At 52.7% G+C, this 14,743-nt stretch overlaps 1 protein-coding gene across 2 annotated transcripts; it reads left to right on the top strand.

Moving 5' to 3' along the window:
- The first annotated feature begins 1,234 nt into the window (after window positions 1-1,234).
- CCN5 (cellular communication network factor 5) lies at window positions 1,235-14,743 on the top strand. Of its 2 annotated transcripts, none has more exons than XM_049650722.1 (5): window positions 1,235-1,582; window positions 1,759-1,851; window positions 5,905-6,121; window positions 11,654-11,908; window positions 13,732-14,743. In XM_049650722.1, exons 2-5 carry the CDS (start codon window positions 1,792-1,794, stop codon window positions 13,950-13,952), a joined length of 753 nt encoding a protein of 250 aa, XP_049506679.1. In that variant the 5' UTR covers window positions 1,235-1,582; window positions 1,759-1,791; the 3' UTR covers window positions 13,953-14,743. The 2 variants fall into 2 exon arrangements, with proteins under 2 accessions (XP_049506679.1, XP_049506678.1); XM_049650721.1 differs by having other exon boundaries at window positions 1,737-1,851.

Here is a 14,743-nt window from a genome sequence, read left to right as displayed (position 1 = left end):
ACATTCTCTCTGTCTGTCGCTCTCTCTCTCTCTCAAAAATAAATAAACATTAAAACTGTGACACAGTGTGAGCTGTGGAGGGTGGTGTTTTTGTTTGGTAAGTGCAAACCTTAGGTCATACATGAAAAGTATTTGTTTCATTTTATGATTATTATGGAAAATAATTCTGTCGTGCGAAGGAGGGGGTGCTCAGCAAGGATCCGCTCCGTGTGTAGAGTCCCCTAGGCATGCCTCTGACTGAAATAGAAGCATTTATAAACAAAGACCGCATCCCCTTCCCTGCAGGCCAAGGGACCCCCTGCCCTCGCCCTCCAGCCAGAACCCACAGAGACGAGCTGGGGTCGTGCATTTCAACCTTTATCTCCCCTCCCCATCGCCTCCTTCCCCAGGACCGCAGCCGGGAGGGCGTTTCCCCCTAGGAAATCCACTCAGTCTGACCCCTATATCAGCTCACTCTTCTTCCTCACCAACCACCCATTCTGGAACCCAGCGCCTTCACTTCAAGTTTTGGGGTACTGGTGGAGATTATGGGGGCCAAAGCCCTCCACAGCCCCCCCTTGACACCACCGGTGATTATCTTTGCCAAATGCCACAACCCAAGCACTTGCCCACGTCCGGCAGCCCCGGTGGCTGGATTGTTGGAGATGCCCCCAGACACTGGCGGTATGAATTTGGTGTCCTGCTCCCCATGTAGAACACCCCTCCCCACCTCCGCCAGCTCCGGCCACACCTTTGGCTCCTAGAGTAGGCATGTTATCACGCTCACTCCTGCTGTGTTTGCCTCTGCCTGCAACATTCTCCTCACACCTCCTTTTCCTGTGGTTCTCTGTGAAGGCGCCTCCCCCAGGCAGCCACCCCTTCCCTTCCGTCTGAACAAGGACCCCCTCCTCAGTATGCCCAGAAATTCCACCTGTTTTCCCTCTGTCGTCACCCACTCAGGGCTTTGTCCCAAGGTCACTCTTGTGTCTCCAGCTCCTACAGAGGGGGCCTCAGAGATGGCTGAATTAAACGAAATGGATTTGCTTCTTCTAGATCATCTGGCAGGGGCCCGGCAAGCACCGGCACACAATAGGTCCAGCCTGCATGGGCTCACCCACTGTGGGCCACCTCCCGGAGCCCGGGGAAGCAGGCATTGGGGAGGCCCCTTGTTGCCAAAAGCAAACAGGCCGCCCAGGGAAGTTTTGCTCTGGGTCACACCCGCCTCTGGATGGCCGCCAATCTTCCTGCCAGAAACCACAGGCCCAGCTAAAACTGCCCAGAGTCCGGGCCACGGGGCTTCGGAGGATTTGGGTCGGCGCGGCAAAGGGGGTATCTGCTGAGCTCTTTCTGGATCCACAGCCCCCAGGGGGGCGGGCGGGGGGCGGGCCAGGGCTCATCAGCAAGAGCAGCAGCCCAGGAAGGTCCCCTTCCCTTCCTGGGCTGGGAGGAGCCAGAGAGGCCCCTGCCAGCCTGTCACAGGCTCCTGGCACTGGCATTGGCTCTGGCTTTCACACACGGGGGTGTGCACGCACGCACACACACACACACACACACGCTCACACTGGTAGGCACCTTCTTGGTGGCCTCGCCGTCTCATCCTCAGGTAAATGGGCTCATCAGTGGGAGCATGAGGATGGGGAGAGGAGCAGGAATGCAGAGACCAGCGTGCGTGTGCAACTGTGTGTGCGTGTGCATCTGTGTGTGTGTGTGTGAGCCTGTGTGCCTGGCAGTGACCTCACAGCTGCCGGAACATAAAGACTTACAGGTCCTGCCTCCCAGGCTGAAAGCCGGCTCCGTGGGGGACACAGTGACATGAGAGTCACACTACAGACCCACCTTCTGGCCTTCTCCCTCCTCTGCCTCCTCTCAAAGGTAAGGGGGCCCTGGGCCCCAAAACATCCTGCTGACTTCCTTGGTGTGTTGGGGAGGTGTGAAATCACTGCCAAGGACCCCCTAAAAGAATTCCTGCAGGTCTTCTATGTTGGGCACAGCCGGGCTTCCCTCCCTGGCACCCAGAGAGTTGCCCCTGGCCAGCTCTGCTGTGTGATCTCAGGCAAGTCCCTTCTCCTCTCCGAGCCTCAGCTGCTTCCTTGGATAAATGCGCATAATGATCATGAGGCTTTTGTGAAGATCATTTATGGTAATTCATCAAAAGTACTCAGCGCAGCACCTGGAACGTGGCAGGTGTTCAGAAGCAGAGGGTCGTGACTATTAGCAGTCCCCAGAGCCCTACAAAGCTGAAGTGGGCGTCCTCATTACAAATAAGGAGATGCCACATATACCCTGCTTTGCCTGATTGTGAGCCAAGGTTTGAAAGGATGTTGGTGTCTAACTGATCGGAAAAGTTCATGCTGCAAGGGCGTTAATGTCGTTGGCAGTGAGTGACCTAGTGACCTGCAGACCTGGCTGAAAGGGGACAGGGAGACACCTTGTGGAATGATGATCTTCTCTTATGGGACATTTTTTCAGAAGGTCTGTGAAACATCTACCTTGCGTAACATATCCAACAACCTCGTAAGGATTTATTATCCTCTGTTTTTAGTCAAGCAGGACTCAGAGAGGGCAAGCAACTTGACTAACATCACACAGCAAAGAAACATCAGAGCAATAGAGGAAGTGGAGCCCAGGATAGGCTTGAGTGTGTGGAGGGTGGGGAAGGGGCGCTTCTACTTGTGCCTCTCCTGCCTGGGCCTCTCCCCTACCTGGACCGAGGCCACAGCTGCTGATCCCTGTGATTCCCTCAGCAAATGCTGAGTTCCCGACGCCTTGGAGATTGGCCCCACCGCGAGCCATGATCTCACTGGGCTTTCATGCTCCGCTGAGGAGCACAGCAGAAGTTTTGCTCTCCTGGGTCCTGAGCAGCAGTGGGGCAAGGCCCAGAACTCTGCCAGCGTCCCAGTCCCACTGTTTGTTCTCCCGAAGGCGCCCGGCAGAACATCATGCTTAGGTGGGTGGCTTGGGGGCTTGGGGTTCTGGGCCCAGGATTATATAAAAGACCAAAATGAAGCCATCCTGGGCTCACTGTCCTCACCTCCATTCTTCCTGGTCCCAGGGAGCCAGGCAGCATCCTGCACAGGACTCAGGGACCTGGTCATCATGAACACGGAAAGCTACAACAATCCTCAGAACGAGAATCCCGAGCCTTCCGGCGGGCTGTGGGCTCCTGGGCTCAGGCCTGTGAACAGGGGCAGGTGGCAGAGACCTGGAAACAGACAGAGTCACGGTGATCGAGAGCTGGCAGTGACCTTTTATCCCTGTCACAATTTCAAGATAGGTGGTCTCTACCCTGTTTTACTGAGAAGGAAACAGCTCCCTCCCCGACAAAGCGGTTCAGCGGCGTGGTGTTGAAAGTCACACAGCCAGTCAGTGGTAGAACTTGGATTTCAACTCTTCCTAGAATATTCTGTGTCCGGGGCTCTTCCCCCTTGGTGACCGCAGCAAGGGTCTGGAAAAACCGTGTGTGCAGGGGGTGGTTTGGAAGGGCATGGAGATAGAGGGAGACCAGAGAGGGCCTACCTCCCCTTGGTGTGCTCCCTTGACCTGTCACTGACCGTCCTGAACAAATGGGTAAACTGAGGCAGAGGCTAAGCTGGCAAACAGCTCCCCAAGGTAGGTGTGATAATTACGACCTGGGCCTTGGATTCACGTGAACCCAGATTCCGGTCCTGGCTCTGCCTCTTACTGGTGACGTGGCCACACTGTTTTGAGCTTCTACAGTGGGCACAGTGCTGGCACCTCACCTCGCAGGGCTAAGTCAGATGACGCATTACGGCTGCCCGTGGTAACTGTTAGCCATAATCACTGATATTATTAGCGGCCCCTCCTGCGTATCAGGACCTGCACGTCTGGCCCTGGCCACGCTTGCTCATGGAGAGCCAAAGTGGGAGCCTGGGTGCAAGCCAGACGGTCTGTGGCCTGGCACCCCGGCTTTCAGGTGGGAGGGACCCGAGAGCCAGTTCTGGTCAGAGTCCCCACTTCCCACTCACCGAGGGAGCCCACCCTCTGGTTTGAAAGGGAACCCCAGAGTCCGGCTGATTGCTCGCTGGGTCAATTCCATGAGAATAATTTCTAGGTTTGTCAAAAGGCAGAGTCAGACTCATAAAGCGGGGCCCCAGATACTGCAACAGACTTCCGGGTGACTCTGCTCCTGCTGCTGGTCCAGACCACGCTTTGAGGAGCGAGCCTAGGCCATCTTCTCTAGAATCTCTTTGGTATCACCCAGTCTCCTGCTTGGAATTCCTGCAGAGGCGGGAACTCTCTCCCCTGTGAGGCTGCACGCTTGAACCTGTTACCAGTGCTGTCCTAGCCTGGAACCTGGGAGTACCTCCTGGTCTGTGACACCCCCTCCCACCCAAGGCTGGTTGGCCAGTTTGGGGCGGCCCCTGGTGGCCAGGGTGTGAGCTGCAGGCCACTGAAGGCAGGTTTGCAGGACTGGAGGGTGGTAGGATTGGGGCAAAGTGGGGATTAGGGCAAAGAGGTCATTGCCTGCTTTGGGGCCACACCAAAGATAGGAGGTTATTAGTTCGATCTCTGTAAACTGTAAGTCTTCCATTCTCCAGGTAAAACCCTCTGGTCCTCCAAGGATCCTACTGAACTAAAGATTGGTCCCTCACGGAGGGGGCCACTGGGAACATCTTGAGTTACGCCTGCCTCTTGGTCCCCACCTCCAAATGGACGTATGGGGAGACCATGGCATCCGGTTTCTGGTTTGGTTGTTTCTCTGTCCTGAGTGGGAAGAAACAGCCAGGACACTTGGGTCGATACCCACCTGGGGGGTGGGTCCCTGGCTCAGGCTTTTCCCTACTATAGCATCCTTAAGGAGGAAGCAGGCTCCCAGCTCTGTGGCTAACACACTGTGACTTTTGGCAAGACCCTTGTTCTCTCTGGAGCCGAGGGTCCCCATCTCTCCATGGCCAGGGGCTGGGGGTTAGAACTGGAGCAGAGGTGCCAAAATCCTAGCTGTGTATCAGAAGCTCCTGTACAAATACAGATTCCGGGGCCCTGCCTCTGGAGGTTCTATTTGGTAAGTCCCAGGGGAGGTCTGGGGTTCAGTATTTTCCCAAGTTTCCTGGCTGATTTAATAAGTATCCAGAAATATATTCTGGGTTATTCCAACAATCAAAAACATCTATGATACTGTTTGATTTATTCAGCTGTCGAGATAAAGATTTGCAATCTATGTGCTAGAAAACATATAGTGCCCTGTTATTTTATTTTTTATTAAAAAAAATTTTAATGTTTATTTATTTTTAACAGAGAGAGAGAGACAGAGACAGAGACAGAGCATGAGCAGGGGAGGGGCAGAGAGAGGGGGGGGGGACACAGAATCTGAAGCAGGTTTCAGTCTCTGAGCTGTCAGCACAGAGCCAGACACGGTGCTCGAACTCATGAATCGCGAGATCATGACCTGAGCCGAAGTCAGACTCTCAACCGACTGAGCCACCCAGGCGCCCCAGTGCCCCGTCATTGTAATCCTTTGTTTTGTGGCGTTTGCCTTACTATAGTGTCTAAAGGGCGGGGCCTCAGCCCTTCCTTGTCATTCCCAACAGTGATCATCATTTGCTAAATGCACTGAGCACCTACCCCATGCCTGGCTGCCTGCTCAGGGTTTAACATGCATCACTTTATGTACTCTTCAAAACAATCCTCTGAGCTAAACACTGCTATTGCCCCCTTTTTACAGATAGGGAAACTGAGGCTAAGAGAGCTTAAGTAACTTGCCCAAGGTCACTCAGCTAATAAGAGGCAGAGTCAGGACTGGAGTTCTAGTCCAAAGTTCTAGCTCATGACCACAATGCCAACTGTCTCTTAGGGAGGAGTGTCACGAGGTTCAAGGCCAGGTCTGTGTGACCCTGGGGCCAAAGTGTGGATCTCTCACTGCCCCCCTTGAACGGCCATGGCTGAGTGACGTCTCTGTCTCTGCAGGTATGTGCCCAGCTGTGCCCAACACCATGTGTCTGCCCCTGGCCGCCACCCCGATGCCCACCGGGGGCGCCCCTGGTGCTGGACGGCTGCAACTGTTGCCGGGTATGTGCACGGCGGCTGGGGGAGCCCTGCGACCATCTCCACGTCTGCGACCCCAGCCAGGGCCTGATCTGCCAGCCCAGGGCGGGCCCTGGTGGCCGAGGGGCCATGTGCCTCTGTAAGCAGGTTTGCGGGACTGACGGTGGATGTATTTGGGAGGGTCAAGGCTGAGGGGACCTGAGTCAAAGAGAAGCTCTTCTCTCTCTACCTCCTTACATCAGGTGCACCATCCGTTCCAGCCAAACCCGGTGACCCGCGGTTCCCTGGGCCCTCCCTCTGCCCGCCCCCCCACCTTGTCTTTGATCCAACCATGCCCTCCACCTGAGCAGCCTCCCCCCATTCCTACCTGTCCAAATCACAACCCACTGTCAAAGGTGAGCTCAAACACTCCTCCCCTGGAAGTCCTCCCAGATTATTCAAACCAGATGTTACTATCCTTTCTTGGGACCTTCACACCTTTTTGGGAAAATAAAAGCATTGCTGCTTATTTAGGGCATAATACGTCTCAGGCAGTGTGCTGAAACTTGCCACATAATCCTCACAACGATCCTATGTGGCAAGTACTTTCAGACCCACTTTATAGATGAGCAAACTGAGCCTTAGTAACAGTAATGGGCATGATTACTCTTACACAGCTTGGGACCAGATCACACAGATTCTAAAGCAACGTTTTGTTCTGTCTTCCTCCTAGATTGGGAGCCTTGGGCTATCGTTTGAGTCCTGAGTCTGCCATTTACTAGTGACCTTGAGCATGTTATATCTCTCAGCATTTTAGGCCTTGGTGCCTTCTGGCACTTTAGATCAGGGTTTCTCAACTTTACTCTTTGGGGCCAGATAATTGTTGTAATTCTTTGTAGGGGGGCTGTCCTACACACGGTAGGACTTTTAGCAGCATCCCTGGTCTCTACTCACTGGATGCAGTAGCATGACTCAGGTCATGACAATCTGTCTCAGACATTGCCACGTGTCCCCTGGGGGAGCAAAATCATCTCTATTTGAGGACCACTGCCTTAGAGAAACAGCAAAATGTGACAGTGTTCTCTTTTTTCTTTTTTAAATGAGTCTTGTAGAGCAATCTACCTCTTTCATCTATTTGCATGTGTCATTTTAAGAAAATAAGAACAAGAGAGGGGCTCATGAATCATTGACAATGAATCCGCTTATAGAAAAAAACAAGGCTTAAAGACTAATAACAACAAGACTAATAGACATAAGGTTATCAACACTAAATCCTTGTTAAATGTTTTTTTTATGATCAGGGGAGTATAATCATGAGAAAGTAGTGATTTGTTTTATAAACTCATAGATGATTGCTAAAGGGAAAAATGAGAGAAGTAACATTTAGCTCACCAGGCCATTGTTTTAATTAGCCAGAACACATGTAAAGCACACGGCAAAGCTTTATTTGTTGAACACTTGCATGGCACTTACTGCATGCGAGGCACTAAGGGTTTCACAAATATTATCTCATTTAATCTCACAACACCGTGGGGCGCCTGGGTGGCTCAGTCGGTTAAGCGGCCTACTTCGGCTCAGGTCATGATCTCGCGGTCCGTGAGTTCGAGCCCCACGTCGGGCTCTGTGCTGACAGCTCGGAGCCTGGAGCCTGTTTCAGATTCTGTGTCTCCCTCTCTCTCTGACCCTCCCCCGTTCATGCTCTGTCTCTCTCTGTCTCAAAAATAAATAAACATTAAAAAAAATTAAAAAAAAAAACAAAAACAACCTTATGAGGTTGGTCCTGATGTCATTCGCATTTTATAAATGGGAAAAAACAAAAAGAGGCACAGAGAGGTTAGGCAACTTGCCCAGGGTCACACAGCTCATAAGGAGCTGGGCTGGGATTTGAACTCAGGGAGCTGGCTCCACGATCCTCCTTTCCATCACTCTTCTGCCTGACACTCAGCATATGATTAGTACACATTGGCTGTTATTGCCACTAAGTTTATTAAAGGGCTTTTCCTAGTCCGTCTTGATTCAGACTTCAAACAACTGGAGGTCAAAAATGTATTTAGTCTTTGCTTCTTCCTACAACTCCCAGTGCTGGTCAGGCAACATAGTGGGTGTTCATGAACCAAATCTGGAGGCTGGTGAACCCCACAGATGAGCCAGAGCCAGCTAAGACCTCACAGAGGCTGGGTCTAGGTCTTAGCTCTGGAGGGAATGTGCTGCCCCAAAACTCTCCTGTCAGTTCCTGTTGGACAGACCTCTGACGGCCGGCTCCACTCTGTGTGCGTGTCCATCGTAAACCTCTGGGCCCTCATACCCCAAGCGTGCAGCCTCCGCACTCAGCTGAGGGCATCCCCACCCTTCCTGTGGCTTGAGTTTCAAACTTTACAGTCATTCTTGACCTCTCTCATTTTTGCACATCCCACATACTTCCCACAAGCAAAGTCTTCAAGATATTTCTAGAACCTTCCGTTCCCAGTCCAGCCCCTGCTACCAGCCTGGTCTGAGCCCCATCATCACGTGATGGATGTTGCGGTGGCTGCATAACTGTCTCCCTGCTTCTATCCTTGCCTTTCGCCTGTTTCCAACACAGCAGCCACAGGGCCCTTTCAATACATACATCAGACCACATCCATCCTCGGCCTCAAGGCCTCCAAGAGCTTCCTACCACCTCCAAATACAAGCCAAAGTCCTCCTGGTGGCTACAGGGCCCCACAGGGTCCTGCTCCTACTTTCTCTCTGACCCCATTGAACCCCCTCTCTCCCTCCCACTCTCTGCTTCAGCCACACTGGCCTATTTTGTTCCTTAAATATCCCAGGGAGGCTCCTACCTCAGGGCCTTTGCACTGGCTGCTTGTCTACCAGCATTCTTTCCCCCAGATACATGCATGGCAAGTTCCTACACCTCCTTCCCATCTTTACTCAAATATCACCCTCTTAGTGAGGCCTTCCGCGATCACCATTTTCAACACCCCTCTCTTAAAACCCTTCCCTCCATTATTTTTCTGGCTCTAATCACCGTCTGACATCATAAACTCTATTTGCTTATCGTGCTTATTTCTGCTAGGGCGAAAGCTCCAATGAGGGCAGGATGTTCGCCTGTTTTAGTCATTGCTATACCACAAGTACCCAGAACAGTGCCTGATGCATAGTAGGTACCCAATAAATAAGCATTGAATGAATGAATGAATGAATGATAGTAAGAGTTCTAGAGAAGCTAGCAGGAAGAGGCACAGGAACAGGCATTTATTGAGCATGTCCTGTGAACAAGCCCCTTACACACATGATTTCACTTTACCCTTAATGAGGTAGGTCCTATTATTAAACTTATTTTGCAGATGAAGGAAGTGGGGGTCAGAGAGGTTAAATCACCTGCCTACGGTCACACAGTGTGCAAGTGGCTAAAGGTAAACAAACAAACAAACAAACAAACAAAAAACAAATACCCTGTCGTTCCCTCTCCTGTAAGGGACTCTCAGAGGGAAAGAAGGATGTAGAAATCACCAGATAACAAGACTGGGCTCTGAAGTTTCTTTTTTTAATTTTTTAATGTTTGCTTGTTGTTTGTTTGTTTATTTATTTAGAGAGAAAGAGCATGAGAGGGGTGGGGGGATGGAAGGGGGGAAGGGCAGAGAGCAAGGGGGAGAGAATCCCAAGCAGGCTCCATGCTGGGCTCCATCTCACAAACCATGAGATCATGATCTGAGCCCAAATCAAGAGTCGGCTGTTTAACTGACTGAGCCACCCAGGAGCCCCTGGGCTCTAAAGTTATTTGAGGGAGGTTGCTGGACAAGAAGGTATTGGAAGGGCCCGGAAGAGGCAACTATATGTGTATGTCGGGGTTGGGGATCCAAGGATGAGTAAGTTTGGAGGTACCTCATGTGTTTGGGACCACGCACAAGGGTGCACGCAGACCCCAGCGTAGGGAGTGACTGCCCAAGGACCATTGCTCCCACTCCCAACCAGCCTGAGCTGTAGGACCCAGGAGGGGTGCCAGGAAACCTTGCTAAAATTATCACCACTCCAGCTGACTTTCCTAAACAATCCCTCTGTTTACCAGTCATCCCAGTGACCAGGAGGCCCCAGGGCTGTGACATCAGGAGTCTGGTGGGAGACCCAGGCTCGGCCAGGCTTAGGGTGCAGATTAAGGCACAGCTGCCCCCTACAGTTTCCAGGAAACCAGCGGCCACATGATCCAGGCCAGAAGGCCAGGGATTTGGAGCCAAAGGGCTGCGGCCTGGAAGGAGTGGGGAGACCGCTAGTGCCCGCCTGTGCCTCTCAGAGGAACAGGCATCACCCGCTCCCACTCACCTGCTATGTTCCAGACTCGGGGCGAAATCCTTTAAGTACACTGGCTCCTTCAATCCTTGGTGGCCCTGTGAGCGGGTATCGTGGCTCAGTTTCCACAGCTAGCAAGTGGGAACAGGGACTGCCCTCCACATCTGTGTGGTTCCCAAATTCCTGCATGTGTATAGGCTTGCTAGAGGTTTCTCTCTGAAATCCTGGGAAAATCTGCCTTCCAGCAAATCCATCCCCAAAACCTCCTGACCCCTCCTAGCTCTCTGCATTTCCCAGGCGGCTCACACGCACCTCTCCACGGCTCTTCACTCTGTCTTGGAGACAGTGACATCTGTCCCTTGCCTGGGCATCAATCCCTCATGGCAAGGACTGTGTCTTAGTCCTGCCTAGGAGCCCAGTGGATGGCACACAGGAGGGGCACACTACATATCTCTGGAATTTATAAGAAGTCGGAACTCTTTTATCAGTGTCTCTCACATGCTGGGCCTTGCACCAGGCATTGCAAAGGGCATTTCTCCAGGGTCTGTGTGTCCCATCCATGCTCTGAGCCGGCCTGGGGGATGGGGGTGTGCCGGCAGGAGCACTCCCAGCCCCAGCCCTCAAGCAGTGCTTTTCCAGTGGAGGAAGTGGGGATAGCGTCCATATCTTGAGGGCTCTGTTCAAAGAGTGTTTCTTGAACACCTACTATATGCCTAGCACTGTGCCAGATGTTTTGTACATATTATCTCGTGTAACTGAAGGTACCGAGCTGTTCTCATCAATGCTATTGTTAAGGGGACTCAGAGAAGTTAAGTAACTTATCCAAAGTCACACAGCCAGCAAGTTAAGCCCTGGCCTAATAGGGACAACTACCACACAGCAGATGTACAATGAAATTTTGTTGCAGAAACCCTCATTGTGTACGTTGTTATATATTATTAATATATAGTACTTATATTCATAGTAACAACAGAGCAGCTAGGATCTATCGAAGATCTCTTTTATGTTGGATTCATTACATATATCATTTCATTTTGTCTATACCACAACCCTGTGAAATAAGTATCATTATAACCCACTTTGCAGGTGAGGAAACTGAGGCAAGAAGTGAAGTCGCTTGGCCAAGGTCCAGAGCTAATAAAGCAGAGTGGGGCTCCGACCAGGCCAGCATCTCCCCATCCCTTGTGTCAGGATGCAGTGTGCCACGCTGTGTTCCTGCTGGCTCCAGGGCAGGCTGGCAGTGGGGACGGGGTGCATACGATGGGCTGGAGCCCTTTGGCCCAGTGTCCTGACCCTGTAAGGGCACCGCTCCCCAGCAGGATCTGGGCCAGCTCTGCAGAGAGACCACGTGGGGGATGTGGCTGGCACAGGCTTGCCCAGGGAAAAGTTGGGAGTCACGGATGGGGGTGTGGTTTCTCCTCTGCAGGGGGAGAGGATGACGGGAGCTGTGAGGTGAACGGCCGCGTGTACCGAGATGGGGAGACCTTCCAGCCCCACTGCAGGGTTCGCTGCCACTGTGAGGATGGTGGCTTCACCTGCGTGCCACTGTGCAGTGAGGACGTCCGGCTGCCCACCTGGGACTGCCCGTATCCCAGGAGGGTTGAGGTCCCGGGCAAGTGCTGCCCTGAGTGGGTGTGCGACCAGGGAGGGGGGCTGGGGGTCCAGCCCCTCCCAGCCCAAGGTGAGTGCAGGGTTGGCCCAGGCCAGGGGCTGGGCCACCTGGGGGCGGGGCGAGGGCGGGGCTTCTCAGGAGCCAGGACACTGGACTGGTCAAAGCCAGGGGCAGGGCCACCGGGGAGGGGGGCGGGGCGAGGGCGGGGCTTCTCGGGAGCCAGGAGGCTGGACAGGTCACAGCCCAGGTTTCCCTGACAGGACCTGGGAGGGGGTGCGGGCTGAGAAGACTAGGTGAGCAGAGTGGGGAGTCACAAGACCTCTTTGAAACTGGCAAAACGAGAAGTAATATAATTTTAAGTCATAAATAATGAAAAATGAAAATTAGTGGCAGAGTGGAGAAGGGAAAGGAGGGCTAGGATCCTTGAGCCAAAGGCTCACATTTCATAGCGGAAGTACTGTTACGACATACTACTATTATAATTCTAATATACTAATACGCATTATAATATATTTATATAATTTAAATATTATATACTATTATTAATATGTAATTATTTGGATGTACCCAAAGAGGAACTCAAAACTGAATCAGGCAAGGTGGTTGCCTCTGGGATGTGACTTAGGGGCCGAGGTGGAGGAAAGACAGTTACCTCATGCTATAAACTCTTTAGTTTTAGAGATTTGGTTCTTGCTACATCACTGAGTTATTATGATTATCATATGAATGTGATTTTTCTAGAGAAAGGCAGCTGGAAAGAAGGCATGGGTCCATGGGTGATGGACCACATTGGGAGTAGGGCATGGTGGGTTCAGCATGGAGTCTGCCCGGGGTTCTAAGCCCGGCTTCACTACTTCTAGCGGTGGGACTCTGAGAAAGTTGCTTAACTTCTCCGGGCCTCAGTGCCTCCAACTGTTCCAAAATGAGAATAAGGGCATCCACCTCGCAGAGTTGTTGTGAGACTGGGTGAGTAAACACAAGGAAAGTACTCACGGCAGTGCCTGGAACATAGCGCTCCGTCCGTGGTGGCTGTAGTTATCCCCATGACGGAACGGGACACATCCGCTTCAATGCACAGCAGGATGCCAGCGAGTTCATCTTATGTGTAAAAAGCAGGAGAGGGCACTGTCTATGCAATTTGGCCTCCGGTGTGTGAGTACATGTGCGTGTACATACAGACCGCACACAAGTCACGTCACGCAGGGTTTCTCAACTTTGGCCCTAGTGACACGTGGGGCCGGGTAATCCTCTGTCGCGTGGGAGCTCATAGGATGCTTAGCAGCATCCCGGCTAGACTCCAGTACCCCCACTCCCAGTGTGACCACCAAAAGGTCTCTGGACATTGCCAAATGTCCCGGGGTGGGGGGGGGGGGAGCAAAATCACCCCCAGTTGAGAACCAGTTGGTTAAAAAGGACCAGAAGAAAGGACACCAAAACATCAGGGCAGAATCGGGTGTGAGAGGAGGAAAACCTAGATGGTGGTGAACCCCCACGTCTTGTTCCGGGCACAGCCTCAGAACCTCTAGCATCTTTGCGGCCGGGTCACGGTACCGCTACCCACACAACCTCCTTCCTGTAAGAGGCCGTGGGGGGAGGGGTGCAGAAATGAGAAACGTGCCACTTCCTGGGGGACCGTCCCGGCCGGCACCATCCTAGCTGCCTAGTAACCCACACATACGAGGTGCTTACAAGTAGGAGTACTGTGCTAAGCACCTCCCCTCCATTATTTTATTCAGCCCTAACAATCGACCAGTAGAAAATTTACATGGGAAGAGACCAAGGTCCAGAGAGGTTAAGCAACGCGACCAAGAGGGCACCGCTAGCAGTTGGGTTGACTTAGCCGCCAAGCCCTGACCTCGCAGTGCTGACCTCTTTTTCTTCCCCCCTCCCAGGACCCCAGTTTTCTGGCCTTGTCGCTCCCCCACCCCCTGGCATCCCCTGCCCAGAATGGAGCACGGCCTGGGGCCCCTGCTCAACCACCTGCGGGCTGGGCGTGGCCACTCGGGTGTCCAACCAGAACCGCCTCTGCCGACTGGAGACCCAGCACCACCTGTGCCTGACTAGGCCCTGTCCACCTGCCAGGGGCCAAAGCCCACGGAACAGTGCCTTTTAGAGCAGAGCTGGGAAGGGGGGTTCGGTGCCCACCCTAATCCAGCAGGCAGCCCCGTGCCTGGGCCCTCCCCACACCCTTGACTGGGGCAACGCCATGCAGGCCCTGGAGGACAAGAATGTTCACAAGCCGTCTGGTCCATCTGGATCCTGAGATAGAGCTGGGTTGCGTGCCCCAGTCTCCCTTCCTCTACCTCACAGCCTAGGGGGCTGGCCAAGGTTTCCAGGGTCTTCTGGTCCATTACCAGCCTCCACACAGCCTTTATCAAACACACACATGGGCAAGCTTTCCAGCAGATAAGGCAACCAGCCGTCCCTTAATCATTAGGCCAAGGCAGGTGCTGGGCTGGACTGGCTATTTTCCCGGGGGTGTGGTGAAGAGGGGCGCACAGATATTCTGAATCTCTTGCTCCCTTTCCTGGAGTTGACATAAAAACGTCCCAGGTACATGCCTAGGCAAGAGCTTGTAGGTCAAGCTTATGCTGTCTGAGAAAGCGCTCCCCATCCAAGGGCAGCATGCAGAGGCTGCATCCTTTGTGAAAATCACAAGGTGAAATCACACTGTCTTGAAGAAAGTCAGAAAACAGGCCTGAAAGGGATCTGTTAAAACCAACTCGTGTTAATAAAAATGAACCTTTCGCGCACACCTGCAACGTGCCAGGCACTGAGCTAGACGCTTTATATAGAGCTTGGTGCTTCGCAACATTTAAGACCAGAGAAAATCAGGGGGAAAATGAAGGCTTGTCCCCAGCGACTGGGGAACACAGCCTGAAATAAACCCACCCAAGTGTGCAA

Source organism: Panthera uncia, assembly GCF_023721935.1.
Source record: "Panthera uncia isolate 11264 chromosome A3 unlocalized genomic scaffold, Puncia_PCG_1.0 HiC_scaffold_11, whole genome shotgun sequence".
Classification (NCBI taxonomy): domain Eukaryota; kingdom Metazoa; phylum Chordata; class Mammalia; order Carnivora; family Felidae; genus Panthera; species Panthera uncia.
This window is presented reverse-complemented; position numbering and strand designations above follow the sequence as displayed.